The 13,308-nt window shown below is 53.9% G+C and overlaps 1 protein-coding gene across 1 annotated transcript; it reads right to left on the bottom strand.

Annotated features, from left to right (window-relative positions):
• Positions 1–3,358: 3,358 nt before the first annotated feature.
• Positions 3,359–8,180, bottom strand: BO94DRAFT_132764 (DNA-binding E3 ubiquitin-protein ligase SNT2). Its single transcript, XM_025605661.1, has 3 exons — positions 7,985–8,180; positions 7,426–7,909; positions 3,359–7,366 (listed from the first exon to the last, which is right to left on the bottom strand). The coding sequence occupies exons 1-3, from the start codon at positions 8,064–8,066 to the stop codon at positions 3,451–3,453; spliced, it is 4,482 nt and encodes a 1,493-aa protein (XP_025472424.1). The 5' UTR covers positions 8,067–8,180; the 3' UTR covers positions 3,359–3,450.
• Positions 8,181–13,308: the final 5,128 nt, after the last annotated feature.

Here is a 13,308-nt window from a genome sequence, read left to right on the forward strand (position 1 = left end):
CCAGCTACTGTCAGTGCTCACACGCAATCAGCTCAACAGCTGGCCCTCGAGGGGTTTCAGGATTCCGATAGGATGGAGACGATCGCAGAATGCAATCTACTGCTATCTAGGGAAGTAAGTATGGTGCTATCGACCACTCTGACTAGTGACGGTGGTGCTCCGGAGCTGAACAGATTCCAGTCGGACTAGTTGTCGTCGGCGATTCGCCTTTCGTTCCGTGTCGAGGTACGATCGGCCGTCCCCCACTTCCTTGCTCTTGCATCTGGCTGTCCGGCCTGAGTCTAGCTCGTTGGTTACCCGTATTCGGCTGACCGATGTAAGGAATCCGACTAGAACCTCGATCGAATCCAAGGGAGCCACCATCATACTAGTACAGTAGTACTATGTAGTCTCTTAACCCGGGGGGAAAACCCGGAGGGGGAAAGCTGCAAAGTGATTAATTACTACAGATTATTATGCCTAAGTAATGACCTAGTTAGTTGTCACCCCTAGTAGTCTAGCCCTACTATTGAAGACAACACACACACACACACAGAGAGAGAGAGATAAAAGGAAAGAAGGCAAAGGAAAAAAAAAAAAAAAGGAAAAAAGACTTGCATCGTACTACTGTACTCACCACACCCGAGGAGGAACCGGTGGAGGCACAAACCACTCGCTTCTCGCAGGGAACTGTGTCTGGGTCTGACAGAGAGTAGTGAGAGTCGAACACAGACCCGACCGGAAGAATACAAATGACTACGAAGAAATGGAGCAGCCCAAGGGTAAATTAAAAATGAAAAATAGAAAAATTAAAAAAAAAAAAGGCGACCGAGAAGAGATAAAGTGAGCGGAGAGAGTGGAGCCCATGACGCTTAAGCAAAGGATCTCATTAGCTCATGGCCAGCTCAGTTGGACTTCTAGAATTTCCCGGGCGGGTCTTGGCGCTTTAGCCGGGCGCTGGAGGGATGATTAATTTCCTGGCGCGTTTCCATTTTTATTATTCAAGTCCGCCTCGGGGAGGACCTGGCTCAGCCGGTTAGATTAATGGCTTGAATTATTATTATTAAAATGAGGAGGAGACAGAGGGGACGGAGGGGAGGAAAGGAGGGGCGTTGGCGGATGAACAACCCTGGAACCATTGAAACCAAATAGATGACATCAACAAAGTCCACACACTGAGTCGTTGGTTGCCCTTGGGTACTGTAATATTCTTCCTTTTGATTTTTTTTTTTTTAACTTTTTTTTTCTCCCCTTCACCGTTAAACTCACGAACCCTGGGGAATGCCGTCGATCGCCAGCCACCAGGCCACGACGGACAGAGGAGCAACGAGTCAGGACCAGTGCAACCTGCCGAGTCTGGCCGTGCCAGGCAGACACCTCATCTTCTAGAACTTCCATTCCGTCGAATCCACATGGCTCCTCTTCTGCAGCCCGACTGCCTTGGCAACTGCCCTCCTCACTGAGGTGCGCCATTGTCTTTCTGTGCGACAACGCCCAGGAATCATAGGATAAGATTCATCCATCAGGGGTGGCAACCAACCAACACCCACCCGTCAGTGACGTCGTCTCCCGTTCGACCACAGGGCAAGACGGGGCCCCGATGATGTGATGACGACTCAGTAAACCAACGAACCCTGGGGACGGCTGGGGCAAAATGCTGTCTGACCGCCTCTGACGAGTTCGATAATCCAGTGAACCACTGGAGAAGAGGTCATATCATCTTTTCCTCATCGTAATGTACTACTTAAGTACCAAAGTAGTAGGGGAGCTGTGCTCAGGCGATGGTCAGCAGCAGACGGGAGAGGAAGAGTCTAAGCTGCGTGAGTGGAAATCCCGCCTTGCCGATTCGTTCGGAAAGCCGCCAATCAGGACGGGCGGTGGCCTCGGACACACAGACCTCGGGTCACGGGCTAAAGGGCCGTGGTTGGGGCGGTTCCTTCCCAATCAGAGTATCGCATCACTCCGCAGCCTGGAGGCCTGCAAGGAGCTTCCTTCCTGCCAGTATCAGAAGCAGACGGAGCACATTGAAGTGGACAACAGTCGAGAACCCGACCAGCAGAGTGGCCAGAATCCAAATTCCCTTCCAGTGGCTTAATTGCCATCATCCCAACAAACCACTACTCTACAAAGCAAGTTCATCTATCTCCTATAACAGTATATCATACATACATGCACTGAATACGCAATGAACCTGACCCGTGGGGTAATTAGTACATCCCTTCATATTCCTAGTGCCTAGTAAATATAGCCCGTACATAAGTATATATACATCAATTATGCACTCTATCCCTACCTACCTAACCCACCATACAAACCGAACCACCCACTCCACCCCCTAAAACCCCTACCTACTTACACACCACAATACCTAGCACCTACATCTCAATGACAGCTTTCCCCCACCCGCTCTTATCATCTCATCCATGATCCATCTAATTCCCTCGATGATCATCCCCTTATCGAGAGAGTTCATATCTACTAGGTACCTAGATACATATGTAAGTCCCCGTTGCACAGCCGCCCAGGATCTACCCACCTACCACTTACATACAAACCTACATAGTGCTATGTATATGCATACATAAATACCGCTTATCGGAAACAGCATACACATTCTGTTGTGTAGCGTAACACTGAACTCAATTCATGGTTACCTACAGACCTATCTATCTACTTGTCCACCCAGGCAGCAGGGAAAATAGGGATAGCTTGGTTACCCCGCATTTATTGATTACTGACAGGAGATAAGCGGCGAGCTGGCCCGGTAGATAGTAGATAGTAGATAGTAGATAATAGTTATAACTGCGCTGCTAGGTGGGCAGGGATGGGTTCGGGGACTGCCGGTCAATGGGGTGGGTGCTAGGGAGAGTCACACGGGCGAGGTTCGAGCTGCAGGACCTGAGTCAGGCGGGTACTAATGGACTATGTAACTAAATACTAGTCGATAACATGTCAGTTATCGCATGGTGCATGCAGCCGAGTCGGGGTTAGCAATCAGATACGGAGATAGATATACTATATATACGGAGCATACAGGTGGGGGATGGAGCTGATTGATTTCACAGCAACCGCAAATAACTGGGAATTCATTGGTTGTATTTCTGTATCACAGGAGCCACCCATCCGACCCCGGCTCTTCACGGTATTCATGCATATGCGATCCTGGCTGTAGCCGCGGCTTTCAAAAATGTCGAGTATGCGCCTCTCATGACTATATAAAAACACGGACGAAGAGAAAAAGACATGGCAACAAAAACGAGAAAGGAAAATAGCACACAAATAACTCATGAGTGAATCTAGAAGCACGCTGATGGAAAAGCTCAGAATAGCCCCAACCCCACTTTTACCATGCCAGAAACAGGCCCCAAGAAAAGAAAGCAACAAAAGGGAGGGCGCAGACGAAGAGAAAAGAGCTATAATACACGGGCGGATTATTCTATCGCAGTCATTGGAAGGGAGGAAGGGGAGGGTTCAAGAAAGCAAATTCTTCAGAGACGGGCTCGCACTAGCCCCCGACCCGCCATTGGTTCCGCTGGCGCTCGTATGCCTGCCTGCGCTAGCCATCACCGGCGTATCCTCTGGTCTGACTGGAGGGGTCGGGCCTCGTGGATCCATTTGCACCTGCGAGACGGGCGGCGACTGCACTGGCGCCCCGAGCACGCGATCCACCGAGTAGACACGTGGCGGAGGCCCACCGTTCAATGCGCTGAGCGTATGTTGAGGGGAGTGCCGAACCATCGTCGCCTGGATGTCCGGAGGCGATGCTGATGGCGCGTACGGGCGAGGGCCCGTCGCGTGGGATAGATGAGGCGAGGGCATCGACACAGGTCCATAAGGGCTCTGGTGTGTGGGAAACGGCTGGGCTGAAGGATGGGAACCTGGAGTATAATGAGGCAGCGGGGGAGCATGGTGGGAAGGGGTAGGTGGGAACCCGTTGATATGGCTTGCGGGTGCTGGCGGCGGCGGAGGTCCTGAGCGATAGCCAGGGACTGGTAATCCATTACGCATCTTGCTATCACCGAACTCTGCAGGGCGCTGCTCATATCCAGGATGCCATTCGGGGCCGTTGTGAGGCGGCAAACCCATGGTTCTGGGAAGAACCCCGGACTGCGGTGGATGCGCATGATGAGTGCCAAATGGACTATGGTACTCGGTGATCCGAGGGGCGGGCAAGACGGGCCGTTGCGCGGAATAAGGCGACGCTCGCGGTTCGGGCGATGGCTGGGGAGCTGGTTTTTTCAGATGGCACTTATGACATTCGTACAATGTCTGCGAACCCTCGCTGTTAATGGCTGATAGGGCTGTCTTCTCTGCCGGGCTGTGTTCTCCGTTCAGGCGCGGAAGGGCATGCTGAGACGGGTTCTGCTGCAGATATGGAGGGCTTGTCGAGGCTGCGCCTGAGAGCCTCGGCCCCATGGGATCATTCAGCCCGACTCCGTTGAGCAGAGGCGTCCTATGGTCGACTCCAGGCGTGCGCCGAGATTTATCAAGGGGCCACCATCGGGGACTGAAGGTGCTGGAGCAGCGAACGCATTTTCTCGTCGCGTCAGCATCAGCGACGGGCCGGGGAGCGTGGTTCTCAGAATCGATCATCATCTCATCCGGAGTTTCCTCTGGGGATTTGTGGCTGTCCTTTGCTGTCGGCGCTGTCGGCGCTACCAAAGCTACTGGCGGTGCCGGTGCAGCCGAAACTGCTGGAGGGGCTGCAACGCCGTTCGCTGTGGAGACTCGGCGGCTTGCAGAGGGAGCCGCAGCGTGATGTGACGTGCTGACGGATTGTTGCACGTATGCTGCTTTTCTGATGGTTCCCGTCAAGGTCAGGTCGGCTTGCTTGTATGCCTGGGCATACCGCTGCAGAGCGTTGATCCCCTCCTCCTCGGTAGGCTCGCCGATCTCATGGATCGTCGAGGTAAGTGGGTGATGAGGACACCAGATCCCCGCGGATGCCGATCCAACCTCCTCCCCTAGGCGGACGCTGCTCACGGTATCCCTTCGGGAGCTCTTGATTGGCGTGATGTCAAATCCAAACCTGTACTGCGCTTGGAATGCACAGCCGACGTGGAAGCGGGCGGTGCAGTTGGCGAAGTGGCACGGCACACAAGCACCTCCATCGGTCTTGCAGATCTTACAAACATCGCGCCATTTGTCCCTGGAAATCAAACCAAATCCTTCCGCCGGCTCGAGTTCCTTCGCGTCGCCAAATTTGATCTCGGGGGTCCATACGGCGCACATGACATGCACCCAGTTGTTGCCGGCAGTTCGCTTCAACGGTTCTCGAGGACCGATCGGTTTGCCCACATCCTCTTGCCTCCTCCGGTACAGCTTAATGGCCTCATTGACCATCTCCTTTTCGAGTCGCTCCTTCTCCCGGTCTCGCTCAGTCTTCTTCTTGTGCGTCGACCTCGGTGCCTCCATCAGTTCGTGCTCTGTCCAAGTTACCGGACACAAGACGCAATTGTACGTAGTCGAGATCATGGGGTCCCGGTCGTTCGAGCACATATCGCAGAGCCATTTGACGCAGTTCCGCGATGGGCTGACTCCATAGCAGCTCCGGTGCACGGTCAGACGACAGTCCCTACAAGACAGGTGCTGGTCTCCCATCGGCTCCATCTTGTTACAGATGGCACAGGGAAGCGTTTTAGCCTTGGGAGGATCCGGCATGATCGGAGGTGGATCCGGGACCCTGTCAATAGCGGCCTTCTTCTTTGGGGCTGGTTCCACTGAAGTGGCCGTCGATGTCGCTGCGCTGTCTTTCTCGACTGCCCGTCCCTTCTTCTTCGTAGACTCTTGCTGCACCTGCGGGTTGGCGTTCACCGGCACACCGATGGAGGCCGCCGTCGCAGCGGTCGCGCTGTTGATACTGATCGGTGTCTCGGTGGAGACGAGCAGTTGAGTCAGAAGTTCCTCATCCACTCGCCGGCGCCATGACTTATTACCGCTTTGCGCAATCTTCTTAGCCACCTCGTCCACGCTCTCCCACTGAATACCGTATTTCCTCCATAGCAATGCACATCGCAAGCAGAGAGCCACGGTGAGTTGTGATGCCTTATCCCGCTGCTTCGACGAAGGCTCATTAGGGGTGGTAGTGCCGGGCGGAACGCCGGGGGCGCGTCGCCACTGACGGGAGGTTCGTGTCGAGCAGAACTTGCACTGGAATCCACGCTTCTTCTCCGTGGCTTTGTCGTTATCAAACGCCGAGTCATCATGGTCGTCGGCCACATCATCCACTAGCTTCGCAGCAGTGGTTCGCTTGGCTTCCTTCTTGCCCCGTCTGCCTTCATAAGCGCCCCAGATCTGACGTCCTCGGGGGGTTTTCTTCCACATGTAGTAGAACCGCACGATCTGATAATGTGGCACAGTGCCAACGTGCTTGGTGATATGACGCCATTCGGACCCATATTTCGCAACGGCCTGCTCAAACAGTTTGAGTTCTTCGGGCCGCAGATGGGGCTCCTTGAGATCCTTGTATTTGTTCATCTGCTTCAGCCTTGCAAGAGCAGCATCGGCGTCGAAGCTATTGGAGTAGAGGAGGTCGAGGGCCTTATCGAGAAAATTAGTGGCGTACTTCTCTTCTCCTAATTGAGGGGCCAAGGCCTTTGCACGCTCCATATATTCATCGATGAACTTTTCCCGGTGTGCAGGACTGAGATTGGCACCAGGCGCGTCGTCTTCGCCCCGGGACGAGATCTGGTCAGCTGTGGGCATTTTGAACATCAGCTCTGCAGTCCGGACTTGTTTCCCGGCTACTGAGACTGGCTCGTCTTCGCCGCGCCGGACATATCCCAGGGGCTCGTCCATGACCCACTTCGGTCGATTGGCTTTTTCCTGTTTGGCGGCTTCGATCGCAGCCACGGTCTCCTTGGAAAGTTTTGAATCTTTGCGTCCCCCAGTGCTCCGCATGTACTTTTTCTTGATGTCGACCGGCTTGACATACTCCACCGGTTTTCCGGGCCAGGCATTCACCATGGCTTGATGTCGAGGTCCCAATCGAGAGCTGGCACGCGGGTATATCCGGTCGTCATAATCGAGAGCGTCTTCCACACGGCAATGAATTCCTAAGTAGCGATAAGGCCACATTCTGGCTTGCGCGACTTGTTCCTCGGTAGCTGGTCGGACCTCTTCTTCGGCAGGTGCTGGGGTGCTGCCTGTGGTGCCATTCGCAGCGCCGTTCGGTTCCTCCTCCTCCTCTTCCACCATCTCCTCGTCTGCATCAGGGTGGGATTCGCCAAGTATCGGGGTATTGCGCGCCTCGAGCTTTCGTTCTTGGGCGCGACTGCAGGCTGCACAGGCCCACGCAAACCCTCGAGCCGGCTTTTTCGTTAAGACGGGTCGAACACAGTACATGTGATAAGTGTGGTGGCAGACAGCACAATCTACCGAGTCATTGCTATGTCAGAGAGTTAGCGTGCTTGATTCATTCCATTCCAAAGAGAACGATTCGTGTACCTTGCGGCATACAAGCCACAGCGCTTGCAGGTCTTCACCGCACTGGTAAGCTCCTTCCGTCGTCCAATCTCGACTAGAACGAACTTCCAGCGCTCGTCGAGAACCTTTTTGACGTTGCCCGGGACGTTTATCACCTTGCTTGTCGGAATCACGTCGTAGTAACGATGGATGTACCGGTCAAACATCTTATCGTACCAGAAACAATCCCGGGACTTCCGGTACTTATCGAAGTCTGCGATCTCCGAAATATGCATGATTTGGCATTTCCCGCGTAAAGATGTGAGTGGACATGTGTCGGAATGCATAGAGGCGAAGACCAAACGCGTGTCCGCGACCTTCCGCTGGATGTCACGTGGGCGATAGTACCAGTTCACCCGCAACGCCTCGATCGGGCCTGAGGGCGCATCCTTGGAGGGGAGGAATTCCATGATTCGTGCCAGATAATACGGCTCCCCTGGGGGCTCACAAATCAGGTAGACATGGTCTAAATGCTGATCTTAGTACCAAGTACCTCTACAGGAGAGAGAGAGGATAAAAAAAGCAAGGAGGATGATCTTACCATTTACGGCGAATGTTGTGCCGTCATCCGCTCTGAGTTTTCCATCCTTCAGATAAGCACCACGGCTTTCAAAACTGACCATATTGGTCTCCGTCTGACTGTGCACCGTGCCTGGGGCCGTAGTGAAAATCTTCTTCGCTGCACTTCCACCTGTAGCGTTGGTGGTGGTTGTCGAAGTTGCAGGTTGTTTCCGCTTCCTCGAGAAACCTGCTGAGGGCGTCACGGCCCCTCATCGAACTTGGCGGAAAATGAGGAGGTGCCTGGGATCGAATCTTTCGCAGCAGACGCGGCATTGGAGCCATTGACCGCCGTTAGACTTTTTCGCGAAGCTGACGATGAGACAGGCTCCTCACTGTCGGCATTGGAGCCATTGACGAAGGCCCCGGCAACACCGCTACTCCGTTTGGCAGATTTGGAGGCGGGTTGGGCAAGCTCGAGGTCCACGTCGATATCGCGGTCCTCGGCATAGTTGGGACGCGGGGCGGCATTGCGACCTCTGGACCGGGTCCCATAAGGCGCCGGAGTGGTGGAGGCGCTTGGGGCTCCGTAGTCGCGACGTCTGAAGCCGAAGCGCTGATGGACATGGGCTGCGAGTGTATGTCGTGGCCGGTGGCGGCACCTTGGGGGGTGGGCGCCTCTACCGAACCCGTTCGGGAAGAGTGGCCAGGGGTGGGCATGCGACGGGCTGCGCCAGACGGCGACAATGAGTTGGGCTTCCCGTGGTGGTGGGAAGGGGACTTCTGGGGCGGTGACCTGTCCAAGGCCATGGCCAACCCTCGAGTGGAATTCCCGTGTAGAATTCCCGAAACCGAAATCGACACCGATAAGATTAGGTTGATGGGTAGGGGGGATGGTGGTGGGTGCGTTGGGATGTTCACAAGATGGATGAGGGAGAGAACACCAAACTGAACTGGCTGGGACGCGGAGATGCAAAGCTCAGCAACGGGCCGGGACGGGGAGACGATCCCTCATGAGAGTGGACTCTGCAGCCGGGTGGAAGGGGGAAAGGGAAGAAAACGAAAATGGGAAATGGACCAGGCCTGGCGCTGCAGATATTTGCCCGAAGCACTGGGGGAACCGTCAATCGATGGTCACGCCAACCCAGAAAAGTGTAATGGGCAGGTAGCAAGCACTAATAGTAGCAGCAACAACAGCAGCAGCCTTCTTGTCCGGTTCCCTCAGTTCTTCCCGCAAGGGCGCAGAAAGGGTCGAGTTGGGGTTGATGGCAAAAAATAGGACACGCCCACAGGCTGCGGAATATCAAGATCGGCAACCCTCCGAAAGTGATAGGAACAACACGATGGGGCGGAATGGGAGAGGAAGAAGTGGAGGGACGAAGCAAGCAGACCGGCAGGGGGATAGGCTACCGGATGACATGAAATAATATTGGTGGAAAGAGGCACAAGAAAGAATGTAGGAGGCCAGTGGTCGGGGAGAGTTGTAGGTAATAGGAAGGGAAGAGAGTAGGAAGGGAAGAAAGAAAGAAGAGAAGGGCCGCTGGAAACGTCGGAGTAGTAAAATGAAGGTTAGCGGCGGTGGAAGCCAAACAAGACGTAGAGCCACTTAGGGCGTTGGGAGACTCGTGGGGTGAGCACAGGATAAGATCAGTAGCCAGTCAGATCGAACTAGGCGTTCGTAGTGGCAGAAAGTACGTAGTCGTCGTGGTAAGAGTAAGGTAAGTAAGGTAGAATAGTTCGTGGGTGCCGGAATGGTAGTTCAGGCAAGTCGTTTTAGTCGTGTTAGTATTGGACCAGGGCTAGTACCCAAGCACAGCATACATGTGAGTATCTGGAGGAGTCGGGGATGGAAAGGGTTGGTTGGTTTGGTTGGCTGGTGTAGGTAGTAGTAGGTAGATGGGAAGGGAATCTTGGGTTTGGGGGGAGGGGAAGAAAGAGAAAAAGGGTAGAAAAAGACGGAGGAGAGGGAGAGGGAGGGGAGAGAGGCGAAGAAAGAGAAGAATACAGCCAGCCAGCCAGGAAGGAAACGCGAAAAGTCAGAAAGGAAGAGGAAATGCAAGAAGGGTGGAAAGAAAGAGAGACCAGAAAGAATCAGGAAAGCCGTCGAGGATCCCGACCAGTCCACGTCCTCGCCCCTAGTCCCGATGTGTTAATATGACGGATCCTCCATCCACCCATGAACCAGATGAATGGCTTCCCTCCTCGCCCTTTGCATCGCATCGCTCGTGGTGCATGGCATGGATTCGGGTTGGATTCCCTCCCACTTCCTCTCTCGTCCTGCTCGTCGCTGCCATGACCCCCATCTACTCCTATAGTATAGTATAGTACTATACTCCGTACTTTAGAAATACAATGTCCATCTGTCTATCGGTGCCGGGGCTTCGGGTTTATTTTTATAGCAGTGCGCTCCCTTGCTCGTCCAGGCGGCGTGTTTGACCCGTTGGGTGATCTACGTCGGAAACACTGGGTTTAGCGGGTTTACTTTAGTACTAGTAGGATCTCTCGCGGATGGGGGGAGAGAAAGGGATTGTGTGGGCCGACAAACCCGAATGCGAAAGAATGATGATATCGGGGGAGGGGCTATGGGACGAGGATCAATGCTGAAGAACGGGGGAAATGGGAATGGAAGGGAAGGGGAATGGAGAGGGACCTGGAAACCTAAAATTAAGCAGCAGTGGAAAAGAAAAGAACATGGAACGGACAAATGGAGAGGGGACCAGGGCAAGCAAAATAATAATGAACGGCTAGGCGGTCTTTGCATTCATACATACATCCACTCAATCATTCATCCATTCATTCATTATTTATTTCACTCCGTCCGTCCCTCCCATCCCATCTACTTATTGATCCTTTCACCCTGTTCGTCAATCGACATAGACAGGACAGGACAGGACAGGACAGGATACTGCAGACGGGAGACGACTGAGAATTGGCCAGGAGAACCAGAGAGTGCATGTCTAATCTGTGGCAGGAATGTTGTCACGTAGGGCAGCGCATGCGCGTTGGATCTGAAATCCAGAGCGCCAAGTCCCTGTGCAGTGAGTGGACAGATGGACCCATCCATGCCATCGAAGGCGCAGCGGATATCGCCTGTTTCAAACTAGGTCAACGGAAACGGCGTCAGCATCGTAACCAGGAGGCCGGCTGGACATAAAAGAAATCATCGATTAAGGTGGCCTCGTTGCTTTGCATCGTCGCTGCCGATGATCATGATGACATTATCATGATCCCGATCCTCCCAGGTTTGGCGGTTGAGGGTCTGCAGAGGACAAGGTAGGTCGTTCTTGGAGAGTGGTACCGCATTGTTACGGGGGGGTGTTCTGGAAGTAATCAGGGCCTCCTATTTGCAGACACCCAACCCCCCTCTCGGGTTGGTGAATCATTCGGTGGAGTGTGGGCAGGAAGGAATATATTAATACCTACCAAGTAGATAGTAGGTGAATGACCTCGCCCAAAAGAACTACTCTTACTTGGATTACCTGGGAGGAGTTGAATGTATGCATCTTGCGGGCTGCAGAGAGGACCCAAGTCGCCTTGACAACAACAGCTGCAAGAGGCCAGAAGAAGGCGATCGAGGTTGAAACATGGTAGCGGGCTCGCTTTTTCACCGTCTTGGGCCGGACGGCCCATGCTGAGCCCGAGGACTAATGACTGATGGAGGGAAAGGGAGGGGCATTGGGTGCAAGAAGTGGTCCTGTACGACGGGCGACTGGAGGCATGGATACGTGCTGGAAATGCTAAGCCATTTTAGCTTAGGCGGGCAACCGAAAACTCGGTTCAGCACTTCAGCGTCAGTACAGAAAAGGGAGCGAGGGCGCCAGTTCCATGGCTCCCTTCGACCTGCAGTGCTAATTGACTAGTGGTGATTAGCAGCGACACAGTCGATCCTCAGGCATGCCTGGGGCTTCTTATGCGAACTACCCACTCACTTCTCGCCAGTCGCGACCACTCCCGTGCGGAAAGCCAACAGCCATCCATGATCCATCCAGAGGACGGACGCATGGTGGGAAATACCAGCCTCACCGGGGATGCCGTCGAGGCGTGCCGGAGAGGGGGAGAATAATCCTGGTTGACAGCGCTTGCCGCTGTGCAGGCCAGGTGGGCGCATGTGGTCGAGTTGAGGCGATGAGGTGATAACAGTAATCCGTCGGCCAGAGCGGGAACATGGCCCAACCCTTAGCGTTTAGTCTAGGGTACTTGACTCGCCGTCCTTAGTCCTTTTACAACCGTACTGGGGATCTCCCCCGCGACGGCGGATCTTTTGGGTGCGACTTTTTTTCCTTGGCTCAGTTGAAGGGACTCTCCCGTTGACTTAGGTAGATACTTCGGATGATGGCACAGCACCCCGGGGAATTCTGTTCCAATCATTCGGGACCTCCCAAGTGCCTGGAGGAATGATGTTCACTACTCCGTACTTTACGAGGTCGATCAGTTTGAGGCTGGTCTGGAGTTACATCATCATCCCGATAAGCCCGGCTGGGAGGCATCCCAGGTCTCCGGGCGACTGACGGACCTTGGAACTCCTGGGATCAGAAATCGCAACCCAACCTGGTCCAATGAAACGACCGACCGGTTGCCGCGTTGGTTGTCCTGACTTCGTTGCCACATAACAGCCTCCGGCCAGCCTGGCGCCATTCCCAAGCTCAAGGCTCACTTTTCGCTTTCTCGGGAGGTCGAACTGCCGCATCGCATCTTATTTTCAAGGCTGATTGATGATGATGATGATGATGATGATGATAATGATGAGATGGATGCCTGGTAAAGTACTCATATGGGTAAAGTGATGGTCTTCCCCGTCGAAGGAAGAATGACTGGGGGTGGTCGGATCTGGTGTTTCAAATGCCTAAACCGATTCCGACTCCTAGTACGGAGTACCATCTACCACATGCACAAGCACAAGCATTCAGATATAAGAGATACATGTCGCGCGCCCACGGGTAGAATAGAATTAATCGACCAGTCGCCGTACCAGAAATCCTGGATGATTACAGTTTGAAGGGCCCGGTTATTTAATTCATCATCTGATGACCGGAAATGCAAACCCCAATCATAATGCTCGGTTGCCTCTGCTGAACCCAACCGTCAAAACGTGTAAGCTGTACGGACTACGGAGTCGACGCGGCAAAGATGACTCGATCGTCCGATACTCTAAAGGGTGCACCACGGGGACGGTATGGAGGAGTCTGGCACTTATGGACTAGTGCCTGCAGAGGGCCAGAGGGAAAGGAACCCATGTTGTGCCAAGCACATACATAGTACACCGATGGCTCAGCGCAGTACTATCTACTCCACAATGGTACATCGGCCTGGATTCATCCGCTGCGTCAAGGAAAACCCCTCCGAGCGCCCTCGCAAGATCGTCGCAAT

This window comes from Aspergillus sclerotioniger (genome assembly GCF_003184525.1).
Source record: "Aspergillus sclerotioniger CBS 115572 chromosome Unknown BO94scaffold_2, whole genome shotgun sequence".
In the NCBI taxonomy this organism is placed as follows: Eukaryota; Fungi; Ascomycota; class Eurotiomycetes; order Eurotiales; family Aspergillaceae; genus Aspergillus; species Aspergillus sclerotioniger.